This window comes from Chionomys nivalis, chromosome 21 (genome assembly GCF_950005125.1).
Source record: "Chionomys nivalis chromosome 21, mChiNiv1.1, whole genome shotgun sequence".
Taxonomy (NCBI): domain Eukaryota; kingdom Metazoa; phylum Chordata; class Mammalia; order Rodentia; family Cricetidae; genus Chionomys; species Chionomys nivalis.
Genome location: NC_080106.1, coordinates 31,609,255 through 31,636,579, shown reverse-complemented (window position 1 = coordinate 31,636,579; position 27,325 = coordinate 31,609,255). Strand labels below are relative to the sequence as shown.

Genomic DNA, 27,325 nt, shown 5'->3' with positions numbered 1-27,325 from the left:
TCCTCATGGCTTGTTCAGCCTGCTTTCTTATAGAACCTAGTGCCACCAAACCAGGTTGGCACCACCCACAATGGGCTGGGACTTCCCCTATCAATCACTAATTAAGAAAATGCCTGGATCTTGTGACGGCCTCTTCTCCCTCCTTTCAGACAACTCTAGCTTGTGCCAAGTCAAACTAGCCAGAATACCAGTCACATCCTTTTGAAAATTCTGTCACACTAGAGTACTTCACCTGTTTCTGCTTCAACTTTCAGTGTTGCTATGGGGAGGAAAAGGTTGTTGCCTCTATGACGGGTGTTTTATTTCTCCTGGACTGTACTGGGCTAGCTGGCTCACCCACTTAAAATGTCAGGAAACGAGAGATTACATCCCCCTGTCAATGGGGATCACCAGAGATGCAGAGAGGAGAAAAAGGAGGCGGCAGTGGAGAAGCCTGCGGTGTGTGCTGAGAGAAAGGGAAGACACTTCAGGTGGGGACCCCAGAGTGATCAAAAGCCCTGGGGTAGGGACAAAGAACAGCAGAGTGTCAGGAGATCCCCGATGGCCAGAGAAGCCTGAGAGTCGAGATGGGGCTCTCCCTTCCTTTGGGGAGCCACGGTTCTGGGGATACAGAGACCTTATCCCTTCGCACTTTGCATGTGTACCATGAGGCCCCCAGCAGGCCGCTGCTTCCTCAGCCGTTCAGAGTTCTAGACCTAACAAGTTTGGGTTCAGTGTCGCCAGCTCTCGGAGGTCCAACCCCGTCTAAGCAGAACTTCCGAGGAGAGAGAGGGGCTGAGACTCTGGGAGGGAGAAAGCAGGAACCAGTTGCACAAACCCTTTCCAGTGGGCTCTGAGCCTTCGAGGACCTGACCGTCTCCTCTTTAACCCACCATCGACACAGGAGTCCCTGGGCTGGCATAGAGTGGGATTCGATCCTGTGGGGAATGTTCAAAGAGCCGAATGAGTAGAACCGGAGCTCTCCTCCTCAACAGCCAGACCTTAACTGGGGACAGTCCAGGCCCAAGATGCAATCCCAAGACAGGAACACAGAGACCCAGTCCTCAGGAGCGAACGCACGTGAAAGAGTCTGAATTGAAGTGTTCTCATCCGCTCAGCCAGAACTTTGCTAGGATGCCTACAAGGTCCCAGGGGCGAGCATTGCCGTGTGTGTGGGGGGGGGGGCGGTCTGTGGTGGGAACATCTGTAGCCAGGGCTGTAAATGGAGGTTTCTCTGTCTCACCCCATCCCGGCAATCACTTTTAAATAACCACTCAGAGGCTTAATATTAGTTACAGAATGTTTGGCCGATAACTCAGGCTTATTGCTAACTAACTCTAACATTTAAATGAACCCATTTCTACTAATCTTTTATTATCAACCAATGAGAACAACACTATTCACAGCATACAGAAGGATTATCTCATGCATAGGGCATCACAGAAACGGTGCATGTATACTGAACGGCCTGGTTCGTTATCCTGGAGGCCAGGGAAGGCTTCTGATGCTCTCTCTGTCTCTGTCTCTCTTTCTCTCTGTCTCTCTCTGTCTCTCTCTCTGTCTCTGTCTGTCTCTCTCTGTCTCTGTCTCTCTCTGTGTGTGTAGGGTAGGATAGTGAACCACTAATACACTGGGTGTAGTGATTCATGTCTGTGGGCCCAGCTACTCAGAGGGTGAGGTGGTGAGATTGCTCTAGCTCAGGAATTCAAAACGACTCTGAGAAACCAAGCAAGACCAAAAAAAAAAAAAAAAAAAAAAAAAAGAAAGAAAGAAAGCAAGAAAAAAAAGCTGGGTCTATAATCCCAGCACTGGAGAAGCTTGAGAACGCAGGAGGACCTCAAGTTGGAGACTTGCCTAAGTACTATACTATATATAATATGATATAGCAAGACCTTGTCTCAAAGAAACAAAACCAACAACAAAAGAAGCTGAAAAAACATTTGGATTTTGGGACAACTTGTTGCTTTTTTTTTTTAAATGTTTAACTTTATTTATATTCATGCTTTGGTCTGAAAATGTCAGATCCTCTGGAACTGGAGTTACAGGTTAGTTGTCAGCTGCCACGTGGTCATGTGCCATGTGGGTGCTGGAAATTGAACTCAGGACCTCTGGTCAAGCAGTCAGTGCTCTTCACTGCTGAGCTATCTCTCCAGCCCCCATCTGTTGCTTTTCTCAGGATGACTGGGGAGATGTTTGGGGTCCTAGGAAGAAAATGAGAATCATTGCGGTTGCAGCCAGGATGTGAGGCTAGTCGCTGGCAGGACTGCAGGCTGGGCAGGCTCTGGTGAGGCAGTCTGGGATGTCCCTGCCTGGCACGAGATAAGACAAGCATGGGTTTGGAAACCAGCCTGGAGCCTGGAGCCCAGCAAGCAACCTGAGAGGACAGTTACCTGCAGAAATGGCTGTCACTTGCCAAAAGTTAGGGAGATGGGACTTTGGCACCTCCAGCCTGTTCTCCTTTCCCTCTTTCCATGTAAGGGCATGCAATTCTTCCTCCCAGAGAATAACTCACAGCTCTGGCTTCTGTCTTATTTCCTTCCTTGGGGGCGGGGTGGGGGCGGAGGGAGTGGAGGCTGGAGACTTTCACTTTCCTTTTAGACTGTCACCACAAGGGGACTTGAATTTCCCTTTTCTTCTCTGTCTCTCTGAGATTTTAAAAACATTTTAGTTTTAATTGTGCGCATGTGTGTTTGTGTACATGAGAGAAGGTGCCCCAGGAAGCCAGAGGTATAGGATTTCCCTGGAGCGGAAGTTATAGGCAAATGTAAGGCCCCTGATTATGGGTGCTTGGAACTGGGCTAGGGGTCCTCTGCAAAGGTAGCATCTACTCTTAACTGAGGAGTCACCTCTCTATCCTCCCTTCCCTCCATTCTCTCCCTTCTGATTATTATTGTTATTATTATTATTATTATTATTGAGGCAGGGTTTCTCTGTAACTTTGGAACCTGTCCTAGAACTTGCTCTGTAGACGCAAACCAGGCTGGCCTCAAATTCACAGAGATCCAACTGTCTCTGCCTCCTGAGTGCTGAGATTAAAGGAGTCTGCCACCACCACCAGGCTCCCCTCTGGATTTTATTGGGGGCGGGGGTTGGTGTAGCCTTGTCATAGAACTTACTATGTAGACCAGGTTGAATTCATAGAGAGCCTATCTTTCTTGACACAGCATCTTCGTAGACCAGGCTAGCCTAGAATTCATGATCACCTCTACGTCCCAAGTACTGAGATGATAAGTGTGTGCCACCCAGCATGCCTGGCAAGGTTTGAATTTTGTAAGCATTCATGTCTCTTCTCTTTCTGTCGGTCTTTCCCCCTTTCTGGTCAGAGATCCTGCCGTGGGAGACCAGAGGTATGTGGAGGGATGAGCATCCTTGTGTTAAAGGAAACTCCAGCTGCTATAAATCAGCTTTGTAAATAGCAAAACTTGGTCAGTGATTGGCACACAGTGCAGCAAGAAATGCGGAACCCGACGTGGTGCTGCTCTGAGCCAGATGGCAGCCAACATCTGGCCCTAGACCATAGGTTCCCCAAGCACTGAGCAGCAGCTGCATGCCCTACGCGGCTGGCTGGCATATTTTGAAAGCATCCAGGCAGGGAAAGTGCCCTTGTTCCACCTTACAAATGAGGAAACTGAGGGCGGAAGAAGTCGGGCTCCAGCCTATTGTCTTTGTCTCCCTCCCTTGGGGAGGGCACACTGCGACTGACAGGGTAAGTATATAAACAGTGGTAGATTCTAACACGTAGGGCAGTTAGCAGATGATTTGCTTGTGCCCGGGCAGGTAAAGTGTTTGGATACTAACCTTTTATGATCCACAGCAGGGATGTGACTCAAACATTCCTACAGGACAAACTTGAGATCCTGGAAAGTCCCAACTGCCCAACTAGCAGCTCCCAAGTCACTGGTCACAGAGCCATCCGCTAGGGGATGGTCCCAGGGGATTCCCCTGTGGGCAAAGGGGGCTTCCAGCTACCAGGATTGTGTTGGCTAACATCGGCTAATATAGGGTTAGGGTTAGATCAATTTGATAAACTCTGCAGTCACCTTGGAGACTGTATAGGTACATCTATGAAGGAGTTTGTAGATTACGTAATCGCAGCGGTAAGACCTATTCAAATGTGGGTGGTACGGTGCCAAGCCGGAATAAAAAAGAGCCGGCTAGTCGGGCACTCCTCCCTCTACTTTCTGACCTGGGAAATAGAAACTAACCCCCTGGCTTTCCTATAAAGGGTTAAAGGGAGCAAGGGAAGTTTCCTCTTTAAAGTGTAAACAGGTTTTAGAGTAAGCCCTCCTCTGCTTCTGGTCTGGGGTCCTGGGGTCACTCTTCCTGAGGTCCACCTATGGCTTTGTCTTATCAGCAGGGGCCTGCCAGCTCTAAGACAGAGCTTGACCTCCGAATTTAAAGGGCCAGGTCTGTTACCTAACATCAACTGGTAAAGGACACATTTGGGGTGGGGGTGGGGATCTCTCTTCCGGTTAGCATTTGTCCAAGATCAAAGCATGGGCTGGAAGATGCATCCTGTTCTGGAAAAAATACCCTGTGCTTATCAGCTGCACACTTTTAAGTTTGCAGATTGGGGTAAGAGTGTGAAGCCAGCCCTGACTGGTCAGAGTGAGGGGACTATCTGAACTCCTGGTGGGTGGGCTTGCCTGCTTCCAATGCACCCACGCACCCTTCTGCAGAAGTACAGCGTTTTGCTTTGCTGAAGTGCCTTGGATTATATGGTCATTTTCCTAAGACATCCCCGGTCTCATTTTGTTAAAACACTGACTATATGTGCAAGGTGACCAGCTACCTCACACTCCCGCCACCATGGCATGGTGTGACTATACCCTTGAACTTATATAAGTTCTAATAAGCCCTCCCCTCCTTAAGTTGCTTTTGTTAGATACTTTGTTACAGAGTCAAAATAAGCAACAAGGACCAAGCTGAGAAAAACCTCACTTCTAGAGCCCCAGGGAAGGGGAAGCTGGGGCAAGAGCCCAGTGTGTACCCGAAGCCATCACCTATGGTCATTCAGAGTAGCAAGCCCCAACTTGGCACCCTGAATTCATTTGGTACTGGCTGAGACATGCTGGAAGCTGAGACTGCCAAGGTGGACCTGGCCCAAGGTCTTCCTGGAAATGCTCCTAGCCCCATGGGGAGTGAGGTCAAACTGGACGATACAGAGTGTCCTGGAATTCTGTCTCTGTGTGTGCTTTTACTGGGGATACAGCAGGGAAGGCTCTTGGGTCAAGACAAAGATGTTTTGCTTGGAGGAGAAGGAAGGACAACCCTGTGACAGAAAAAGGAAGAGATGAGGCTCAGAGGCAGGGGTTTGCCCAGTTTGTTTGAGGCAGTAGGATGTCGGTCCGATGGGAGGGCCTTGCTGCTGCACACAGACAGGGTTTGAATCCTGGCCTTGTGTCTCAGGACTGTGGGCTTTTGCAAGCATCCTAACAGTCTGGCACGCCCATTCCTTCTCCGGAAAACAGACAGAAGACAGATACTCACCACCAAAGGCGTTCAAGAGAATTCAATACTTCCACGAACAGGCTTGGAGAGAGATTAATTATATGAGTATCTCATATGTAGAAAAATACTTTTATGTGATTTTGGGGCTTTGGTGCATCTGAAATATGAATACATTTTTCAATATTGAAATTGGCTGATTTCTTCTTCCTCTCTCTCTCTCTCTCTGTCTCTCTTTCTTTCGTTCTTTTGCCAAGACAGGGTTTCTCTGTAGCTTTGGAGCCTGTCCTGGAACTCTCTCTGTAGACCAGGCTGGCTTCGAACTCATAGAGATCTCTCTGCCTCTGCTTCCCGAGTGCTAGGATAAAAGGCCTGGCTGCTGCTGCTGCTACTGCTTCTTCTTCTTCTTCTTCTTCTTCTTCTTCTTCTTCTTCTTCTTCTTCTTCTTCTTCTTCTTCTTCTTCTTCCTCTTCCTCTTCCTCTTCCTCTTCCTCCTCCTCCTCCTCCCCTTCCTCCTCTCTTCTTCTTCCTCCTTTTCCTCTTCCTCCTTCTTCTTCTAGACTATTTTGCTATGTATTCCTGGAACCTAGTTGGCCTCAAATTCAGAGACCTGTCTGCCTCTGACTTCCAAGTGGTGGATTAAAGGAATGCACACCACACCAGTCAGGATAGGTTAATTTTGCTAGTGGAATAATTGTTAACAGGTAATGTATTTTGTTGTAAAAATGTTATAAAATTAGAGTTATTTTTTTCTTCTTACTGTTATTATTATTATTAGTGTGTGTGTGTCTGTGTGTTTGTTTGCTATGCATTGTGTGGGCCATGGTGTGTATGTGGAGGTCAGAGGACAACTTTGCGGAATTGGTTCTCTTCTTCCACCTTTAAGTGGGTTTAAAAGACTGGATTCAGGGCTCAGTGCCTTTACCCACTGTCCCCAAATTAGCTATCTTAGTATATACTTTAGTGTGTATGCACACTGTAGAGTTAGCAAGATAGAAATAGCTTCATTCACAGAAAGGCAATGTTGACTTGGCGTCTTGGTTTATTGTCGCTCAACTCCATTTGCTCAGAACAAAACATGTTTTTAGCACATATGCAACGCACCTCTGACAGACAAAACCACCGAATGCAATTAGAAGTTTAGTTTTCAGACATGTTTTTAATGAAACACAGTGGCTATAGGTGTGTGTATTTAGAATCTCCAGCATTCTGTAGCAAATTCTACATCAACGGTGTACTAAGGAACTTGCCATTTCTGCAGTTGGAAAAAGATGTCTCAATCCTTCCTCGTGTATAACAGGACGTTTGCACTCCCTTTCTGTCTGAACACATCTTCCATTTTTATTTTGCTATTTCCTTGGTGTGTTGAGACTTTTGCCCGACTGTTGGGAGCCTTGGTCTGCAGCTGAACTGTTTTTTGTATGTTAAAACCATGATGCATGTCCTCTCCTCCTGGTGTGTTCTGTGTGCTTCTGAAGGGCTTGGGTGAACTTGAATGCAAACTCTTACTAGGAGACTAATACTTTGTTTATTTATTTTTAAGTTGTTGAATTTTATTATTATATGTATGTGAACATGCTCACATGTACATGATAGCATATGTATAGACATCAGAGGACATGAGTCAGCTGTCTCCTCTTACCATATGGGTCCCAAAGAAGGCACTCATGTCATCGGACTTGGTGGCAAGCACTTTCACATGGTAAGTCATTTCATGGGCTCTTCTTTACTTGAAATTTAAAATTTTATTTTTATTTTGTATGTATTGTATGTTTGCCTCCATGTATGTCTGTGAACCACATGCATGACTGGTCCATCCAGAGGCCAGAAGACAGTGTTGGGGGTCCCTAAAACTGTAAATATGATATCTGTGAACTGCCCTGTGGGTGCTGGGAGCCAAACCTAGGTCGTCTACCAGAGCAAGTGCTCTCAACCGCTGAGCCATCTCTCCAGCCCCAAGACGTATTTAAAGGGAATTTCTGCACATAGTTTGTCTTAAATCACCCATGTCCTTCCTTTACTTAAAACTCTGAAGCTTAATTTAAACTCATCAGTTGTCCTTTTAACGGGAGCACCTGGCAGACCCAGAAACAGCTGCGGCTTCCTCTTCCCTTTGTGCCCTGTGTCCCTTTAGGAACCAGAGTGAACCATGCTGCCCAGTGCAGTTTATTTGGGTATGAGATAGCTTCTAAAAGAAAAGTTAGTTTCTACAAATCCGGCATCCGTGATGCTTTCTCTGTGGGCCAAATTATTTACCTGTGTGTGTATTTTAATACAGGGTCTCTCTTTGTGGCCCTGGCTGGCCTGGAACTCACTCTGAGACCAGTCTGGCTTTGAACTCACAGAGATCCACTTGTCTCTGCCTCCTAAGTGCAGGGATTAAAGGTACCATCACACCTGATTTATAGTATTTACTTTTGGTCATCCTTCCTAAGACTAGACGTTTTGAAGATTTAGGCCTCTCACGTGGTTTATGAGTGTTTCTGTGCTGCACACGGAGTCTTCATCTCAATGTGTATACGTTAGCATTTCAGTAGAGATTACAAGATAACTGATCCCAAATTTCATAGGTTTTCATTTTGACAAACTGTAGGAAGATTATCACTTAATTAAGATTACTATAGAAGCTGGGCATGGTGGCAAACACCTTTAATCCCAACCCTTGGGAAAAAGAGGCAGGAGGATCTCTGTGAATTAGAAAAGTCAGCCTGGTCTACACAGTGAACTCCAGGATAGCCAGGACTACATAGACTCTCTGTAGCTTTCTAGGAAAAACCCTGTCTAAAAACAAACAGACAGACAAACAAACAAATCAAAACATCCCTCTAATAATCATTATTTATTTTGAATACTGTGCTGGTTTAAATGAGAATGGTCCCCATGGGCTCATGTATTTGAATGTTTGGTTCTATTCGGTAGAATTGTTTAGGAAGAATTAGAAGGTGTGGCCTTCTTAGAGAAGATTGTCACTAGAGGTGGGCTTTGAGGTTTCCAAAACTCACGACAGGTTTGGCACAAGGCTTGGCCGAGACATCTTTCTAGCCCAATAGTGTTTGGTTTTGCTTTTTTTTCCTCACGAGACTTAAAAATACTGGTGGGTTAGAAATTGAATGTAGAGGCTGGGGAGATGATTCAGTGTAGAGATCATCTATTGTTCTTGCTGAGGACTGCAATTTGGTTCCAAATACCTGCATTGAACAGCTCATAATTACCTGTAACTCCAGCTCTAGGGGATCTAATACTCTCTTCTGGTCCCCAAGGATACCCACATGTGCACACACAAATACACACGTAAAAATAAAACAAATATTTTTAAAGATCAGATGTGTCTTAGGGTTTCTTGTGCTGGGTGAGACAAGAAGACCATGACAACTCTCATAAAAGAAGACATTTAATTGAGTGGCTGACATTCGGTCCATTATCATCATGGCGGGACATGGCCGCATGCAGGCAGACATGGTGCAGGAAAGGAGCTGAGAGTCCTTCATCCTGCAGGTGACAGGAAGTGAACTATGACATTTGGTGGCATCTTGAGTACATATGAGACCTCAAAGCCCGTCTCCACAGTGACACACTTCCTCTAACAAGGCCACACCTACGTCAACAAGGCCACACCTCCTAGTAGTGCCACTCCCTTTGGGGCCATTTTCTTTCAAACCACCACAGGATGTAACTCATTCTTTCAAAAATTCAAAATGTAAGTGATGGATGCCCGGATTATGCTTAAGATTTGATTTTTCTTCTCCATCATCCATAAACTATTTCATCAACTGTGGGAAATTGCAGGACTGCTGAGAAAGATGATATCAGGTGTTTGCTGTAAAAGCCCACAGTGAGCAGGTGCGCATGGCTGTGTGAGGGTAGATTTGTGTATTGGCATTGTATAGTGATGACTGTCCTGACATTTTGAAGCTTAAATGTATCCTCTACCAGACGCTCTTGGATCTTTCTGTACTTACCTGAGAAAATTAATTTCCTTACCATAAATTTAGACTATGTCTTAAAATAAAACAAGAGAGAACTGGTACCTCTCCCACGATTATAGAAAACCTACAGTTTGGAAATTAATAAATCAAGATTCACTAATAAAAAAATGTTGGTGTTCCTCTATCGTGGCCCTAATATAAAACTAAAACCTAAATCCCATGTCTAACACAAGACATCCTTAAAGATATTGTTCTGGGGCTGGAGAGATGGCTCAGAGGTTAAGAACACTGACTGCTCTTCCTGAGGTCCTGAGTTCAATTCCCAGCAACCACATGGTGGCTCACAGCCATCTGTAATGAGATCTGGTTCCCTCTTCCGGCCTGCAAGCATACATGGAAGGAATGTTGTACACATAATAAATAAATATTTTAAAAAAAAGATATTGTTCTGCTCTTTTACCTTCCTTTTAAAAATTGTGTGTATGTGTGTGCCTGCATGAGTTTGTGTGCCCCACAATATGCAGGTGCTCACAGAGGCCAGAAGAGGGTGCTGGGTCCCCTGGAACTAGAGTTGTAGGAGGTTGTGTGTGGCCCCAGGTGGGTACTGGGAACTGAACCTAAGCCCCTTGGTGGAACAGTAAGTGCTCTTTAACCAACAAACCATTTCTCTAGAACCTGTTGACTCCTAGAACTGGACAAATAGTTGTAAGCTGTCATGGGGTAATAGGAATCAAACCCTGGTCTTCTAGAAGAGCAACCTGTACTCTTAACCGCTGAACCACCTCTTCAGCCTGATTCGTATTTATTTGCTTGTGGGGTGTGTGTGTGTGTGTGTGTAGTAACCCAGGCAGGTAGTGAACTCATGAACTCCCGCCTTCCTCTTTGGCTTTGGCATTTTACTGCTGACCTCCACCACAGCTAGCTTCCATAGATTCTTATCACACGATTGCATGTTGTATATGAGATTAATAGGGGTGTGTGCTCCTAAGATGGAATCTGCTCATATAGCATCAAAGACCCACCATACACAGATATATCCCACATAACTTGTCTTGCAGAGCAGAAGAACACGGCACACGGCCACACTTCCCTCCTGCACCCTTAGAAAGGCTGTGCCCAGTGGCATGGTGCGGCACACTGCTTGACGTGTAGGAGTAGGGGAGTTTGTGTGCCTACAAACCCAGGACCTGTCCGTTCTGGGGGAAGGTGTGATGTACACAAACCCCCCAATGGAAAGGAAGAAAATGGCTCATTCTCTGGGTTCCAGCAGGGCTCCTCAATAGCTTACCATTTTCACCACAGTGATATTTTACCTCTTTAGTTTGGTCTATTCCTGAGTGTTTGTTTCTTTAGGCTACTAACAGACGCATCATTCTACCCGTTTTCTTTCCTTTTAAGTTGTTGGTCTATAGGAAAGATACTTATCTTTGTAGCTTGACTTCCTAATCTGATCAAAGTTTTGCCAGACCTAGGTATTTTCTTTGCAGCTGTCAGGGTATTTCCCCTACAGAATCAGTGGTTTGCAGATGGGGACAGACGGACTTCTTCACTTCCTATCTGTAAACCCTTTTATTTCTTTCTGATTGATCCGACTAATACTTGAAGTACTATATTAAATAAGAGGAGTGAGAGGGGCTTCTCTGTGTGACTCCTGATCTTAGAGAAAAAAAAAAAAACTGCTTCTGGGTCATGCCCAGTCATGAGTACTGGCTATAGTTTCTGTGAATGCTGCCTTGATCAGGCCGAGGTGTGTTCCTCCGGTTCCTCATTTATTCAGGGCTCTTATTATGAAGAGATGTGGGGTTTTGTTGGCCTTTTCCACACTTACACAAATGATTGTGCCTCTTCTGTCCCTATATGTTATTCATGTGTGTTTAGCCAGGACAGCCTATGCTAGCAGGCTATGGAAAGAACCCTGGGCCAAGCGATGAATGTCCGGCCGGGGCTTTCTTTCTTCCCCTCATTTAGCCTTTCCCTACTTCCCTTTTCTGCTTCCCTTCCAGAAGGATGTCATCTCTTGACCTAGTTTTAGGCAGTACCCCTTGTCTGGATACTATGAGCTGGGGCTTCCCTGGGCCCAGCATCGCTGCCTCTCCAGCATGGTTTTTTCCAAGGGCTGTCCACACACTTCCAATACCAGTGACTACTGTAAATTGTGTGAGATAGAGAGCACAGAAGTCCTTGATCCTCAAAACAACTCGACAGCAGCAAGGGTCACACTCATTGCTAGCTGGTAGAGAGACCAGACAGCTGTTTCTCTGGGACTTGGGTCATTAGCACACAGGCTACACCCTACAGGCTCTAACATACCAGACATTGTTATGCCACACTGAAAACCCAAATCGGCATCCATTCAGTGCACCAAATTGTACAAGGGGCAGGGGAAGTGTGGAAGGCTGCTGGGCTTCCAAAGGGGCTCAGACAAATGCTCTCAGAATTTTACAGTGGGTCTTGCTTTAGGGACCCAGGCTGGAGCACAATGTCCACTCTGGACAAGGTCCTGAAATGTGTGTTGTTTTACGCTGGTCTCATCACCAGTAACTGTGGAGATGGCATGGCACTCACGAAACCACCTTCCTCTTTGGGTCCCTTCCTAGACTCTTGTGCATGGACAGAAGGTCACGTGACTGAATGCTATCAGGGCAGATGGCCTCAGCTTCCAGTCCTGGATCAGAAGAGCCACCATGCTCTAGAGCACAACACAGCACACACAAAACCAAGCTGTTTTCCTGCCCTGTCTCAGCAGATGAGAACAGGAAAGCCGCTTTAGACTCAGCCCCTGGAAGAACCTGCGCTTGGCTAGGAACACCCACTTCAGGTTTCCTGTGAGAATAAGCCCGGCATCTGACTGGGAGGTGGGTGGGTTGGGGAAATGTGGTCAGGGTGGGGACAGCACTAAGGATGAAGGGACTCTGTGGTCTGGACTAGCAGTTGGCACGATCGATCAGTTCTTCCCTAGCTCTGCTCGGTTGCACCAGGGCAAGCACAAAGCTGGTGGGGAGGGGGTCTTCACTGGGAGGCAGCAGGAGAAACAGGAGTAGGAGCTATCAGGCATGAGCATGCGCGTTGAGGGTATAGGCAACCGCTGCTTGCAGCAGAGAGACTGAAGTAAGGACTCAGTAATGAACACGGCAGGGAGACAGGTCAAGGGACCAATGCAGTTCCTTGGGGCTGGATGGCTGGAGTCCAATGGACGGTGAGATGGGGATGGGTGACTGTGGAGTATTTGAAGTTGAGATCATGTTGGAGCAGTTACCAGGGCCGACAAGGTCGAGGGCCTGACCGTGGGCAGGAGAGGCAGAGGAGGTGAGACACAAGTTCTCTGGAAGAGAGGGGACCGTGGAACTGAGAGAAACAATAATTAAAAGTACTATTATAGAGAACCCTGTTGAAGAGAGTGACCATGAACTGGCAGCTATTATTGTCACCAAGGAAGAAAGTTGGTGTATGGGGGGAGAGTGCATTGAGTGTATAGCATAGAAGCAAGGGCTTTCAGAGAGGAGCCGGCTCAGAAGAAGCCGCGAAGAGCAAGGTGGGTGCCTCTCCTAGCCCCAACCCTGTAGGGGACCGCTGTGCAGAAACAGCAGCCACCTCACAGAAGGCTACGGAAAAGCAGACTCCTTAGAGAGCAAGTTCAGAGCCAAAGAATGAGAAGCCAAACACAGCGAACCATTCCTGTAACTCCCGCACTCAGGGAGAGCGAGACAGGAAAATGGTAGGTCTGAGGCCAATGAGAGCGACATAAAGCCTGAAAAGGAGGAAAGAGTGAGTGAAGAGATGCAGGGAGAAGGAACGCACACAGAGGGATGCCCCCAGCGTTGTGGAAGAGCCGTCAGTGAGGAAAATCTGGAAACACCAAGATGCCCATTACATCTTGGAGATTCATGGACAACAGGGAAGCCCGCAGCAGGACTTGGGCCGTGAAAATCTAAGTGTAGAGCACCGGGGATCACCAGGACAGCCAAAGAGCAGGTGCAAACATCCTCTCCAAAAAAAAAAAAAAACAAAAAACAAAAAAAACAGATTCAAAAGCTATGGAACACAACGCAGAAGCACAAAACAATGCTGAGTGTAATTTATAAAGCCATCAAACTATAAACATATACTTAGGGAAGAATCCCCAGTGACTTCAGGGTCCTAGTTTTGTGGTTACACACGGAAAAAGGGAGGGGCAGTGGGTGAAGCAGGCCAGCTTTGGTTGTATCAAAAATATTTAACTTCCCAATGACCAAAAAAAGAAACATAAATGATGAACCAACATACAGTAAAATGTTATCTCCCGGTTAGCCTGGGCAGTGGGTCCTAAAGCTCTCGCCTCTAAGTTTAAAAGATTTGTAGATTTAAACAATAAGGCCAGGCTGGTGGGGGACGCTTGTAGTCCCAGCACTTGAGAGTCTGGAGGGAAAAGATTGTTAAATGAAAGTTATACACTGCGGGACTCTTCCTCAGAACAGAAGAAGAAATTAAATGGAAAAAAAATAAAGGAAAGGAAGGAAGCAGAGAATAGAAGGGAAAAAAATTGAAAGGGAAAAGAAAAAGTCAGGCAAGGTAATTACAGCCCAGCGCAGCAGTCAAGACACTGCAATCAGTCTGTGAGTCTAAAGCCAAGTCTACACAGTGAAGGTACCTGACTTCTGACAAGTGTGCCAAGTCAGTTTAATGGGGGAAACAGTCTTTTCAGTAAGCAGTTCTGAGACTGGAGAGGTGGTTCTCGTTAAGAGCACTTGCTGCTCTCATAGAGGACCTGAATTCAGTTCCCAGCACCACATGGTACCTCTCAACCACCAACCCTAGGTCCAGGGGATCCAATACTTTCTTCTGCCCTCCCTCGGCTTCTGCACATGGGCGGTAAACAAACGTACACCCAGGCACACTCATGTACAAGTCAAGTAAAGTAAATACATGTTTAAAAAACAAATCTCAAAGAGAAAATAGTTCTAAAAGCTGGGTATGCAGACATGTATACATATTATCAACCCAGATGGGTTAAAGGACTGACCAGAGGAGCTAATACTATAAAATGCCTAGAAGAAAACATGGGAGATGGTGCTATGTCTGGTTTATAGGAAACTTGCATGGTGATGGATTTGGCAATGGTTTGGTATGCTATGCAAGCACAGGAACCAAATAAATAGAATTAGAGGGTATCACAGTGGGGATTCCCAGCAAGCAAAGAGATAGTCCAAAGACTGGAAGGAGCCTCTTTCTGATCACTTGCATGATGGAGATCTAATACCCACATCAAACTCTTCAAAGAGCCTGACTTCAAAATGGGCAAAGGACACAGATAGATTTTTTTTCTGTCGAAGAAGATGAACAAATTCCCAATAAGCACATAATAAGATGCTCAATGCCGGTAATCAAAAACTACTGGACACCCCTTCAAACCCCCTATGCTGTCCATAATCAGAACAGCCAAGGAGGAGTAATAGCAAGTTAGAACTGTCATGCGTTACTGGAGGGGATGGAAAATGGCAGGTCTCCCTGGAAACAATTCTGCAGGTCCTCAAGAAGTCAAATATGGTTAACCTTGAAATATCATCCCTTCCTATATCTAACCCCCAAAGAATCAAAAATCTGCTCATATAGAAACTTGTACTCGATATTCATTCAGTATTCATACAACAGTCCCCAGATGACACAACTCCCGTCTGTTGACTGATGAAAAAGAAATGTGGTATGCCCATAAAAGGAACATTATTCAGAAATAAAAACAAATGAAATGCTGATATGAACTGTAGTACAGGTGAGTTCTGAAAGCATTATATTAAAAGAAAGAAGTCAGACTCAAAAAAAGACACATATTTTATGATCCTATTTACATGAAATGCCCATTAAAGGGAAACTAGACATGGTGGTGCACATTTTGTTTTTCTGAGACAGGGTTTCTCTGAGTCGCTTTGGAGTCTGCCCTGGAACTGGCACTGGATATGTGGAATTTATTGGAATGACTTACAGGCTGTCGTCCAACAACGGCTAGCTGTGAACGGAAAGCCCAAGAACCTAGTAGTTGTTCAGTCCCACGGCACTGGGTGTCTCAGCTGGCCCTCAGCATACACTGGAATCCCAGAGAAATAGGCTCCAGTGCCAGTGAAGGAATGGGCGTCCTCACAGGACGAGGGCAAGCAGGCAAAGCCCAACACACCCACTTCCTTCTTCCTGTCCTCAGACAGACTTCCAGTAGAAGGTGTGGCCCAGATTAAAGGTGTGTCTTCCAGCCTCAAGATCTGGATCAAAAGCATGCTGTCTTCTTGCCGCAAGATCCGGATCACAGGTGTGCCCTCATTTCTAGATTGCAGTTCATTCCGGGTATAGACAAGGTGACAGTCAAGAATAGTCGTCACACTCCGTCTCAGAAGACAGGGTGAAGAACAGACAAAACAGACTGCTTGTTGCCAAGGGTGGAGGATAGAGAGAGACTGCGTTTTCTTTCTGGAGTGATGACAAATGTCTTAGAATTAGAGAGTGGTGCATCAAAAACCACTGAATTTTATGCTGTAAAAGGATGAATTTAGGAGTTTATAAATTAAATCTCAAGGTTGGAAAGATGGTTCAGTGCATGACACACCTGCCACCAAGCCTAAGGATCTGAGTTCAATCCCCAGGACTGACAACTGTGGAAAGAGAGAATTGACTGTAGGAGATTGACCTCTGAGCTCCACACACACACACACACACACACACACACACACTCATCACACTAGACATGTTTTTAAAAGACCAAATACCTATGATCTGAAGAGATGGATCAATAGTTGAAAGTACGTACTTCTCTTCCAGAGGACCTGAGTTCAGTTCCCAGTACCCACGTTATCAGGTAGCTCATAACTACCTATAACTCCAGATCTGGGAATCCAGTGTTTCTGACTTCTGTGGGAACCCATGCTAAAGTGCTTACACAAGGACATGCATACATACACACAATTAAAAATAAGAATAAGGAGACTGTGTAGATGATTCAGTGGTTAAGAGCTCTGGCTTCTCTTCCGGGGGTCCTGAGTTCAATTCCCAGTAACCACATGGTGGCTCACAACCATCTGTAATGAGATTTGGTGCTTTCTTCTGACCTGTAGGAATACATGCAGGCAGAACACTATAATAATGATAGATAGATAGATAGATAGATAGATAGATAGATAGATCTTAAAAATAAATCTTAAAACAAACAAAAGACATATATCAATCTTTTAAAAACCTGGCATCAAATCTAGGCATATTAGAGTGACCTTGGCAGATGCTTCTCACCGCTTCCCTGAGCCTCAGTTTCTCTTGGGGGTCAGGATGCGGTATTCAGGTGGACCTCTGGCTGAGCTGGGCTCCACATGCGGCTTGTTACTGTCACCATCGCTGCTGTTCTGATCTGACCTCAGCCTGTGGCAGTGAACAGTTTAGGGGGCCGTAGGACCTAGTATCTGAACTGTGCACTCACTCGGACCCTGCTGCTTCCAGTCTCCCTTTCTTCATCTGAGTCACATGAACAATGCTAGCCCTTTCAACAGAACATTGCAGGAGAAATAATGAGATAATGGATGTAAAGCAAGGGCAAGCTTAGTCTGGCACTGGTAAGTATCCAGTAAGTATCCATTTTTGCTAACCAGCATCTGTTACTGTAACACAAACCTGGTAACCAATTTATAAAGAAGAAAGGTTTGGTTCAGCTCACCATTTTGGATGTTTTGGCTCTGTTTGGCCCTGTTGCTTTTGGCCTGTGTTGAGACATCACATACTGGTGGGAGCGTGTGCTGCACAACCCGCCTACCTCCCATCAATCAGGTCTTGCCTCTTGAGGGTGGAGTGTGTTGTAGCGAGGTACCAGTGACTGGAGACCACGCACATGAACACAGGGACATTTGAAGAATATTCTAGATCCAAAACAGCTAGAATTACTATTAAATATTGTTATGGTAATGGCATTTTGGGGCCAGTTAGCTTCAAAAGGCTTTCACTTCTCCACCCCACCCATCTTTTTATCCTAGAGTTTCCTGTCTGCTTCATTCTCCTGGTTTGGCCCGTGTGGTGTCTAGGCTCAGCTTCAATGCTTTGAAGTTTGCCTTCTCACTGGCTCTTATTGCTCTTCTGCTCACAGGGCCTCAGCTTGGCCAGAACCTGGCTTTGCTCCTGTCTCTTTGCAAAGTGTGCCTTCCTTCCCGGCTCTTGAATCAAACTGGGAAGCGCATCTCCTCCCAGCCAAGGAGAGGCACATGATGGGGAGGGACGCTCAGGACAGAGCTCCCTCATAGTCCCCTGCATGCATGGGGACCCTCACCTGGGGCACCCCCGGCTCAACTGAAATGAGGAAGTTCCTGTGGCTGCCCAGGTCAGAGAGTTTCTTTCTGAGTGACAATCAAAGCAAAAGCCCAGACACCCTACTTCTAGGAATTATCTACCACACATCTTCCCCCTGGAAATTCGCTCGAGAAACATTGGACATTTTTATGTAAAGGCACAAAATTAGAAAACCCCCAATTTGTCTACCAGTGGGACAATGACCACAGGCCTGTATAGACAGCAGAGAACCACGGGACTATTAGAGACAATGGAGCACAGGGCACTGCAGTCAAGGTGTATTTTAGGTGACGAAAAGCAAGGTGCATGTTTATCGACTCTTCCTCTTTTCATTTCTCCCCTCCTTCCTCTCTGCTCCCTTCCTCTTTTCTTTCCTTTCTTCTTTCCCTCCTTCCTTGTTCCCCCTCTCCTTCCCTCCTCTCTTCCCTCTTATTCCCCCTTCCTTCTTCTTTTGGTGGGTGTATGTATGTGTACGTGGGCATACATGTGTGTACATGTGTATACATATGCATGTGGAGGCTGAAAGTCATGCCAGGTGACTTCCGTTAATCATTATCCATCTTATTTTTTAAAATGTAATTGGTTTTGGTTTTTAAGACAGGGTTTTCTGTATAACAACTCTGACTGTTTTGGAACTCACTTAATAGTGAAGTTGGCCTCGAAGTCACAGAGATCCTCCTGCCTCTGCCTCTGAGTATTAATCCTGGGATTAAAGGTGTGTGCCGCCATGCCCAGCCTTAGATATAATTTTTAATTTTTAGATAATGTGAGTGTTTATGTGTGGGTATATGCATGTGAGTGCAGTGTCCCAAAAGGCCAGAAGAGGGCATCTGATCTCAGACCTGGAGTGACCTGGTGTGAATGCTGGGAGTTGAGCTCAGGTCCCCTGCATCAGAGCTGAGCCATCATCTCTCTAGCCCTCTCCTTATTTTTGGAGTTATGGTCTATCACTGAACCTGGAATTTATGGATTTCCCTAGATTATACCAGCTGGCCAGCAAGCTCCAAGGAGCCTCCGGTCTCTGTGTCCCCAGCCACTGTAGTTGGCTTTTACTTGGGCATTAGGGATTTGGACTTAGGTCCTCATGTTTGTGCATAAGCATTTTGCTAAGCTATCTCCCCAAACCCCTCTCCCCTGTCTCTCTGGAGTCTTGCTATAATTCCCAGGCAGATCCTTAACCCCTAGGGTTCAAGCAATCCTCCTGCCTCAGGCTCCTAAGCACCTGGGGTGACAGGTATGTGCCACCAGGTTCTGCTTTACAGTTTTGATGTTGTTATTGTTTGTTTTTAAGATAGGATATCCCTTGCTGCCCTGGAAATCAATACATAGACCAGACTGACCTCAAAGTCACAGAGATCCACCTGTTGTCTCTTCTGTGCTGGGATTAAAGACATGTCCCACCACAACCCACTCCTGCTTTAAGTTTTTAATAAATAAAAATTAATTCAGGGGTCTGAAGAGATGACTCAGTGGTTAAGAGCACCAAGTGCTCTTTCAGAGTTGGGTTCAAGTCCTAGCAAACACATGGAAGTTCACAATTGTTTGTAACTCCAAGGTCTGACACCCTAACACACACACACACGTGCAGCAAAACACCAATGCAAATAATATAAGGCCAAGCAGTGGTGGCACATGCCTTTAATCCCAGTACTCGGGAGGCAGAGACAGGTGGATCTCTGTGAGTTTGAAGCCAGCCTGGTCTACAGAGTGAGTTCCAGGACAGGCTCCAAAGCGACAGAGAAACCCTGTCTCGAAAAAGAAACAACAACAAGAACAACAACAAATAATAAAAAAAATAAAAAATAAAAATAGTTCAGATCTTGAAATCGTGGCACACAACTATAATTCCAATACTCTGGAGGCAGAGACAGGAGGATCAATGCAAGTTTGAGGTCAATCTGGTCTACATAGTGTCTAGTCTGCCTAGGCCAGCTCGGGCTACGTAGTGAGACACTTTCTTCAAAACAAACAAATATTAATTTAAACAAAGAAAGGGAGGTTGGGACAAGACGATTGTCTAGGAGATTCTATGCCTTTCACGGTACAAAGTGAGACAGCGTGACTACCAGGAGGAGGAAAGATCGACCCCATCATCATTAGCGCCCCATCCCTATCCCTACTGCCACTCTAGGTCCTGGGGCTTCACCATCTGCAGTCCCAAGAATTCCCCCTGCTTCCCTTGAAAGCTCATCACCATGCCCAGTGCTCTGACTGGGCATCACGGGTCCTTTAACTCCATATCTGCCCCTCCTCCAGTGAGGGAGGCCAAGAGCCCTGGTAGTGAAGAGGTCGCCAGGTTGCAGGTGTGCCCAGGGCAGGGGGAAGGGGCACTAAGCTCAAAGACTTGGCCATGATAAGATCCTTGGGGACTGTCAAGTCTCTGGGGATCCAGGTGTTCTCCAGGGGAAGACCCCCCGGCCCACCATGGAGGCCCTGGGCCCTAAGAGGCCCTTAAGAAAGCCCCAAGGCTTACTTGCTTACCGTGCTCTCGTGGTAGCCGGTGGCTCACAGAGGAGTTTCACAAGCAAAAATAATTCTCGGGCCGGTGATATGGCTCAGAGGGCAGAGGTGCTTGCTGCTAAACTTGATGACTAGAGATTAATTCCCAGAATCTACATGATGGAAGCCTAGCTGCTGTTCCCATCTCCCCAATAAGTAAGTAAATAAATAAATAGATGCAAAAGTCTTTTAAAGAAATATTACTTGGCTGAGGAAGGAGCATCATTTGAGTTCAGAAGTTTGAGATTAGTTTGGACAACATAATGAGACTCTTACACACACACACACACACACACACACACATACACACACACCTTTCTTTTTGGTGTGAACCGTGGTGAAACACACCTTTAATCCCAACGCTCAGGAGACAGAGGCAGGAGAATGGCTGCAAGCTAGAGGCCAGCCTGGCTTCACAGCAAGATTTGAAAGTCTGACGGTCCTTTGGGGTTTGGCAGATTGCTTTTGTGGGGTAACTTATTTTCTTCCAGCTTTTATTGTTATTTTGTTAAAGACTAGAACTCACTATACAGCCCGGATTGTTTCGAACTCATGGGCCTAAGCAACCCTTTTCTCCACCCTCCTCAGCAGCTGAGAAGACACGTGTGAGAGAATACAACCACATCCAACGCCTGTGGTTTCTCTAACTAGGAATTAGTACTGGAAGCTTGGTTTACCTTGAGGAAGGCCGCATTTCTGGCATACGTTACACAACATGTACTTAGTACTTCAGACCGTGTGGTGCACGCTCAGTGGCATTAAGGTGTGTTCAGATGTTTGCCACTCTGGCTGCCATCTGTTTTGCTGACAAGTTTCACAGGGGGATGTAACACACACCGCCACTCACTCCAGATAGGGAGCCCAAACACAGGCCAAAAGTACGGATACCGCTAAGGTCCAACTCGGTGAACAATGAGTTTTTTTGGGAGGTTGCTTACAGGAATATAGGTGAGGGGCTACTTACCAGAGTAAAAATGATTCAAAGACAACTGCACCACCAAAACCCACCCCAGCACGGAGTTGGGAACCTGGAGCCCAGAGCTCAGCAGGTTGAAGACTGGGAATGGTAAGAGATCAGCTCTCCAGTGCTTGTACGACAGTCTCGCACTGGCTTCTCTTGGGCCACATTCCAGGACACTTGGAGAGTGTGACGTTCTGAGTAGGTGGCCTGACCAAAGAAGTGACATTTCAGACGACTCTGACGTCTGAGTAGGAGTTTCTTCAGTAGAGAGCATAAACAGAGTCAGGGTCAGGCCACAGACCTCTTTGAGGAACTATTTGTGTCACGTGATCCCTCTGACTATGTGTGGAGAGTGGTTTTGAAAAGGTAACCCTGAATGTCATAGCCAGGAGTCTGGGTTCAGCCCTCAGGTGATTGGGGGACCCCAGTAGGGCTTTAACGTCAGAAAGGGCCACATGGCCCTTTGAGTCTGTCCACTCCCGCTGGCCGCGGCGTGGGGAGGGGAATCCATTGGTGTCCACGTAGGTGGTGCGGTTGGACAGGACTGGGGACGAGGGACTGTGTCTAAAGCAAGTAGAATCAGCGGGACGGGGCAAGAGGGGGAGATGAAGTGGGGGAGAAAAGCCCGAGAAGATGCCGGTTCTGTGCAAGTTGAGGAGCCCCCACTTTGAACTGGGGGAAGCTGAGGCGTCTGAGAAGGCCTAGAAAAGTCAGATTATGGGGCCAAAAGCCTGACCCAAAGGGCTCATGGGCCTCCACCCTTGCGGAGACAGTCTGATGCCTGGCCTTGAGGCATGAAGAAGACAGCAACAGTCCATCTTTGTCTAGGAGACCCCAGTAGTCTGTCCTTGCCTGCTGTCCATGTGCCAACAGCCACTGAGGTGGGCAGCGGGGCTTTGTCTGGCTCCCAGTCTCTGCCAGGAGAAGTTTCTCCCCAAGACCCCTACTGGCATGACTGAGGTCATAGGGCAAACAGCCCCTGGAGATCACCACTGAGGGGACTTCACAGGTCTCTGGGGACCCGTAATTTCAGTCCCCTCTGAGTACTTCCCCGCCTTTGGATCCTCCCGTCTGGGGAAGTAGGACTTCTTCTTTTAGGGCACGAATATTAGGCTCGATGGTGACTAAGAGATGTCTGAACCAGTGGGTGGAGAGAGTGTTTAAATATCAGGCCTCCTTGTCCTCTGGTCATTAGACACCTGGCCAGGATAGATTCAGCATGGCCGGCCTGCGGACTCTGCTCCTCGTAACTCTCGTTCTTCTCGCTGTGGTCATTCAGACGCCTGATGCAGGTGAGGCTCGGGAGCAGAAGAGCGGACCCTAGAGTGTCGGGAAACAGAATGGTTCTGCCATTGAGTTTTGTGGCTTTGGGCTAGCTCTGGCACTCTCCTGGGCTAGCGCTATGACTTCTAAATGGGTAATACCCGTGTAAAAACTGGTATTACCCATTTATAAACTGGATAGTCAGGAAGGATTGTATTAGGATCTGCCTCAGTTGGTTTGGTGGTTGTAGTATGCAAGGCCTAGGGACCCTATTGCCTAGGGTGTTTCTTAAGCGGATACGGGGTCTACAAGGTATCAGGTTTGAGTTGGGGAAGGCAGAGACTCACTTCGAAAGCTGTCCCTGCCCTTACAACACCCAAGGTTTGCTCTGGAGCCTGTGGTCGACACAGGGTTCTGACCCCTCTTTCCCATCAACACTATCAACACTCCTGCTTTGGGCAGAGCAGGAGAAGGGTCTCCGTTTGGAATGTTGCTCATGGAATGTTGATCCCAGACAGTCTCCATGACACAAAGTCCTATGGGACTGGTATTCTTCCACTGGCCTCGGAGATGACAAATGATTAGGGCCATTCAGGGGCAGAGTGGGACTTGACCCAGGTCTGCGTTGTGACTGTCATCTTTCTGAGCCTTGATTCCGATGCTGCTGCTACAGTCTCACTGTGTGTGATCTTCCATGCTTGCCTCTGCTCTGCGCCTCACCAGGGCACAGAGACGAGGAAGATGCTTCTAATTCTGCACTGCACACATGAGGGTTGGTGGGTCTGGAGTAGGGCTGAGCATCCGCCAAGCTCCTGGGAAGCTGGTACTAGTGTCCACACACCAATCCAAGGTGAGCACCGGGGCTCCCTCTGGCTCAGAGGTGCAGGACCCGGTTTAGAAGCCCGGTGGTTGCTCAGCCGTTCTGAATCCACTTCCTGGGCCCTGAGTGACAGCTCTGAATGAACCTAGAAAAGATATTTATCTGGGTGGGATAGAACCTTTCCCTGTAGGTCAGTCTGCGATCAGGGTTGGGGCTGGCTTCTCTGCACTCCAGCTAACGTGCCCTGGAAACCCCTCCACCAGCTCCCTACGGTACCAACGTGGAAGACAGCATCTGCTGCCAGGACTACATGCGTCACCCCCTGCCATCACGTGTAGTGAAGGAATACTTCTGGACCTCCAAATCCTGCCGCAAGCCTGGCATTGTGTGAGTAGGGAGCTGGGCTGCAGGGCTCGGGAGGAGGGGCCTGGCAGATGTGGTCCAAGGGTGGGCAGGATGTAGCAAGTTCCAATGCAAGGAGGCTTGGCTGGATGGGATGGTTCCGCCAGGCTCGGGTGTTCTGAATTCCAAAATGATGGTACCATTCAACAGATATTGTTGGACGTCTGTAACGTGACAGAGCTGAGAATGGCTGCTGAATCAATGGGTACCACCTCAGCGTGGTACGCACACGTGGGCAGTAGTAGCCACAGGCGATTGGTGATGGGAAGCAGCGTGGGTGCCAGGTACAAGCAGCATGCCTAGAGTCGCTCCCTGCTGAGACAGTCTGTACCCTCCTAGCCCCCTGGAATTCTTCCAGGTAACCATCTTGGCCAGAGACATACTATGAAGTACCGACATCTAGAGATGGCTGCCTGCGTGCCCGGGCTATTCCAAGCACTGCGTATGTGACTCACTGAGTCTTGGAAGCAATCCTACGAGGAGGTTAGCCTATTTCATAGGCAAGACCCAGGCTCAGCAAAGGGAAGGGATCCAGGATCAGCAACGAGAAAAGGACCCAGGTTCAGGAGAGGGAAGAGGACTTAGGCTCAGCAGAGGGAATGGAAAGCAGGCTCAGTAAAGAGCTTTACTTGCCTTGGGGCAAGGTTTCCCAGGCTGTAGCAGGAGCTCCTGTGTTCCTGGGAGAAGTTTCCTCTTGTGATTCTCCCCTCAGCACCCCAGTTTTCTCCACATGGCAGGAAGTCTGCCAATTTTTTGTGGTAGCCCCCTGGATGCTTCTAACCCCTTAAAGCTGTGGGCTACCACGGCCAGCTTGAGTGTGGCTTCTTGGGCATCTTATGCAAGGCTGGTCCCTCCCTGTTCGCCCATCTCCCCACCTGTCAAGCCGTATTTTTTCTAGTCTCCCTTTGGGCTCATAGTCCAAGGATCAGTAGGGTTTGTCCTTCCCTGAGCATCTCTTGAGTTACAGGCCAGAGCTCTGTGACTTCCATTTGCTGCCCTGAGATGCTAAAGGGACCTTTAAGCTCACACCACCTCCTCAGTGTGCAAGGGAACCAGACAGACTGGGATTGCTGCACAGGGCTGCTTCTAGCTAAGGGTTATGTGCCTTACACTCAGCACAGAACTGTTCTGCACTCAGGAGATGGGGCTATGGCTCTGCTGAAGTGATGGGAAACAGACTCAAGGCTGAAGGAGCCAGAACCTTGGGAGGGCTCCTGCTCTGCTCTTCTTTGTCCTTCTCCAGCAGACATCTCTAAGAGATGGAGTCGGCTGTGGGAGGAGGGAGAGAAGATATAGAGCCCAAGGGGTGGGGTTGTGACCCCAAATCCAAGAACTGTCCCATAGATGACATGGCTGGAAACTGGCTCTAAGGGGTTAGAAGTATCCAGAGGGCTACCACAAAAAAGAGGAAGGAAAGAAAGAAGGAAGGAAGGAAGGAAGGAAGGAAGGAAGGAAGGAAGGAAGGAAGGAAGGAAGGAAGGAAGGAAGGAAAAAAGAAAAGATCCAAGCTCGGTGTTGCTATTGTCCTCAGACGCTGTTCATTAGTGGTCTGTGATGCAAAGGTCAGGGATGTGGGGAGTCAGCAGCTCTCAGCTGTAAGGCAGGACTGTTGGGACACAGCTATGGAACCGTAGCAGAGACCCCAGCACCGGCCAGCCTGTACCCACCTTGCCCACCGCAGCTTCAGTGCCCAGGCCTGGCCTGGTACTTGCTGCAACTATGCAGGGCAGAAGCCTTGGGCCACACTTGTTGGAAAGGGGGAAAAGGTGGGTTTTAGCCCACAGCTCAAGGTACAGGCCTTCGGGCAGGGAAATCGAGGCAGCAGGAGCTGGAAGCAGCTGGTCACATCTTGTCCACAGTCAGGAAAGGAAACAGAGATGAATGCAAATGCTTAGCGTGTGTCGTCACATCTACTGCCCTGGACCAGCCTCACCCACAGTTCAGAGGGGTTTTCTCCCAGCACTTAAAATAAGATATCCCCATAGGCGTGCCCAGAGGTCTCTGGGGTCATCCTAAATGAGTCAAATGACAGTAACTTTTCCATCACCGCGGGCAAACCTATTTCTCCCTGAGGTGCGCTAGGACTCTCAAAGAGACCTGGAGGGGATTTCTTCAAAGTCACAGTCCAGTCCCCACCCCAGACATATTTTACTCCTTATATTTGGTCAAATTTCTTTAAAACATGGAGTTATTGCAAGAATCAAGGAAGCCATTATAAGAGTTTGAGGAGGGCTGGAGAGATGGCTCAGTGGTTAAGAGCATTGTCTGCTCTTCCAGAGGTCCTGAGTTCAATTCCCAGCAACCACATGGTGGCTCACAACCATCTGAAATGAGATCTGATGCCCTCTTCTGGTCTGCAGGCAGACACACAGACAGAATATTGTATACATAATAAATAAATAAAATTAAAAAAAAAAAAGAGTTTGAGGAAAGTGCTCAGTCAGTAAAGTTCGTATCCTTAGCACTCATGCAAAAGAGCCAAACGAGGCAGCCTGTGCCTGTAATCCAATGGCAGGGAGGCAAAGATAGCACTATCCTGGGCTTTGCAGGCCAGCTTGTCTGTTTGAACTGGAACTTCAAGTTCAGTAAACTGCATTTAAAAATAAGAGGGAGAGAAAGTGAGGGAGACACTATGTTAACCTCTGGTCTCTACGCATCTGTGTGCATGCATGTGCGTGTGCACACACACACACACACACACACACGAAACAAAACCAATGTAATGTAAGGTGTTGGGGCCATCTTCTGACACAATGACATAGCGCCTACTATGTACCCCGACAGCTTCACTGAAATCTCACGTAGCTGGGCAGGACTGTCACCCCATCTTACAGATGTGGAAACCTGGTCCCAGAGAAGTTACCTGACTCGTGAACAAGGAGCAAAACTAGAATCCAATCCAGATAGGCCGCTCCAAAGTCCCTACTTCTGTCCAGTAGCTTACTAATGCTATCACTTGCTCCCTGGTATCTCTTCCAGATTGATAACCATCAAGAACCGGGACATCTGTGCTGACCCCAGGATGCCCTGGGTGAAGAGACTTCTCCATAAGCTGGCCTAGTGAGGAGGGCCTGATGACCATGGGCGTGGCCACTCCCGCTGCCATTTCTACAAGAAAGCTGCCAACGATGCTACCCTCACTCACCTCCATGTCCTGGACTGTCGCCCTGTCAGGCCTCTGGTCCCTCCACGTCCCCTGCAACCCCTCTAACCCATCCTCTTCACATGGCAGCTGAGGGAGCACGTTCAGGCCAGCCCTTTCCCAGAATCCCCTCCCGTTGCTTTAGATGAGGCCACACCCTTGCTTTGGTGCCCTGGTCCTGCAGCTCTGGCTGCCTTCCCTCTCCCCAGCCTAGGGAAGACCCAAATGCTTCGCTGCTCAGGTTCACTGCCTGGAAGGTTGCTGATACTCAGAACGCTATTCCTGCACTTGCACTGACCCAGTGCCAATGATCTCCAAGGCTTCAATCAATCCCGGCGGGCACTGCCAAGCACCGTTCTTCAGACTTCCGTGGTCTCTGCCTTCTCTCTGTAGAACTCTCGGGGTTTCAGGCTGGTCCACCAGGCCCGGGGGTTAGGCTGAGGTCCCCACCAAAGCTCCTCCTGTCTCTTGGTCTCCAGCATGGGGCAGGGAACACAGGAGCACAGGACAGGGAGCACGGGGCATGGAACGCGGTGCACACAGGCAGGCTCAGAATCAGAATTCTGAAAGGAGCTGCAGACTCCATTAGTAAAAGTCAT

At 47.7% G+C, this 27,325-nt stretch overlaps 1 protein-coding gene across 1 annotated transcript; it reads left to right on the top strand.

Moving 5' to 3' along the window:
* The first annotated feature begins 22,308 nt into the window (after positions 1-22,308).
* On the top strand, positions 22,309-26,953 carry Ccl22 (C-C motif chemokine ligand 22). The gene is made up of 3 exons (XM_057754061.1): positions 22,309-22,391; positions 23,446-23,569; positions 26,564-26,953. The coding sequence occupies exons 1-3, from the start codon at positions 22,319-22,321 to the stop codon at positions 26,643-26,645; spliced, it is 279 nt and encodes a 92-aa protein (XP_057610044.1). The 5' UTR covers positions 22,309-22,318; the 3' UTR covers positions 26,646-26,953.
* The last annotated feature ends 372 nt before the right edge of the window (positions 26,954-27,325 follow it).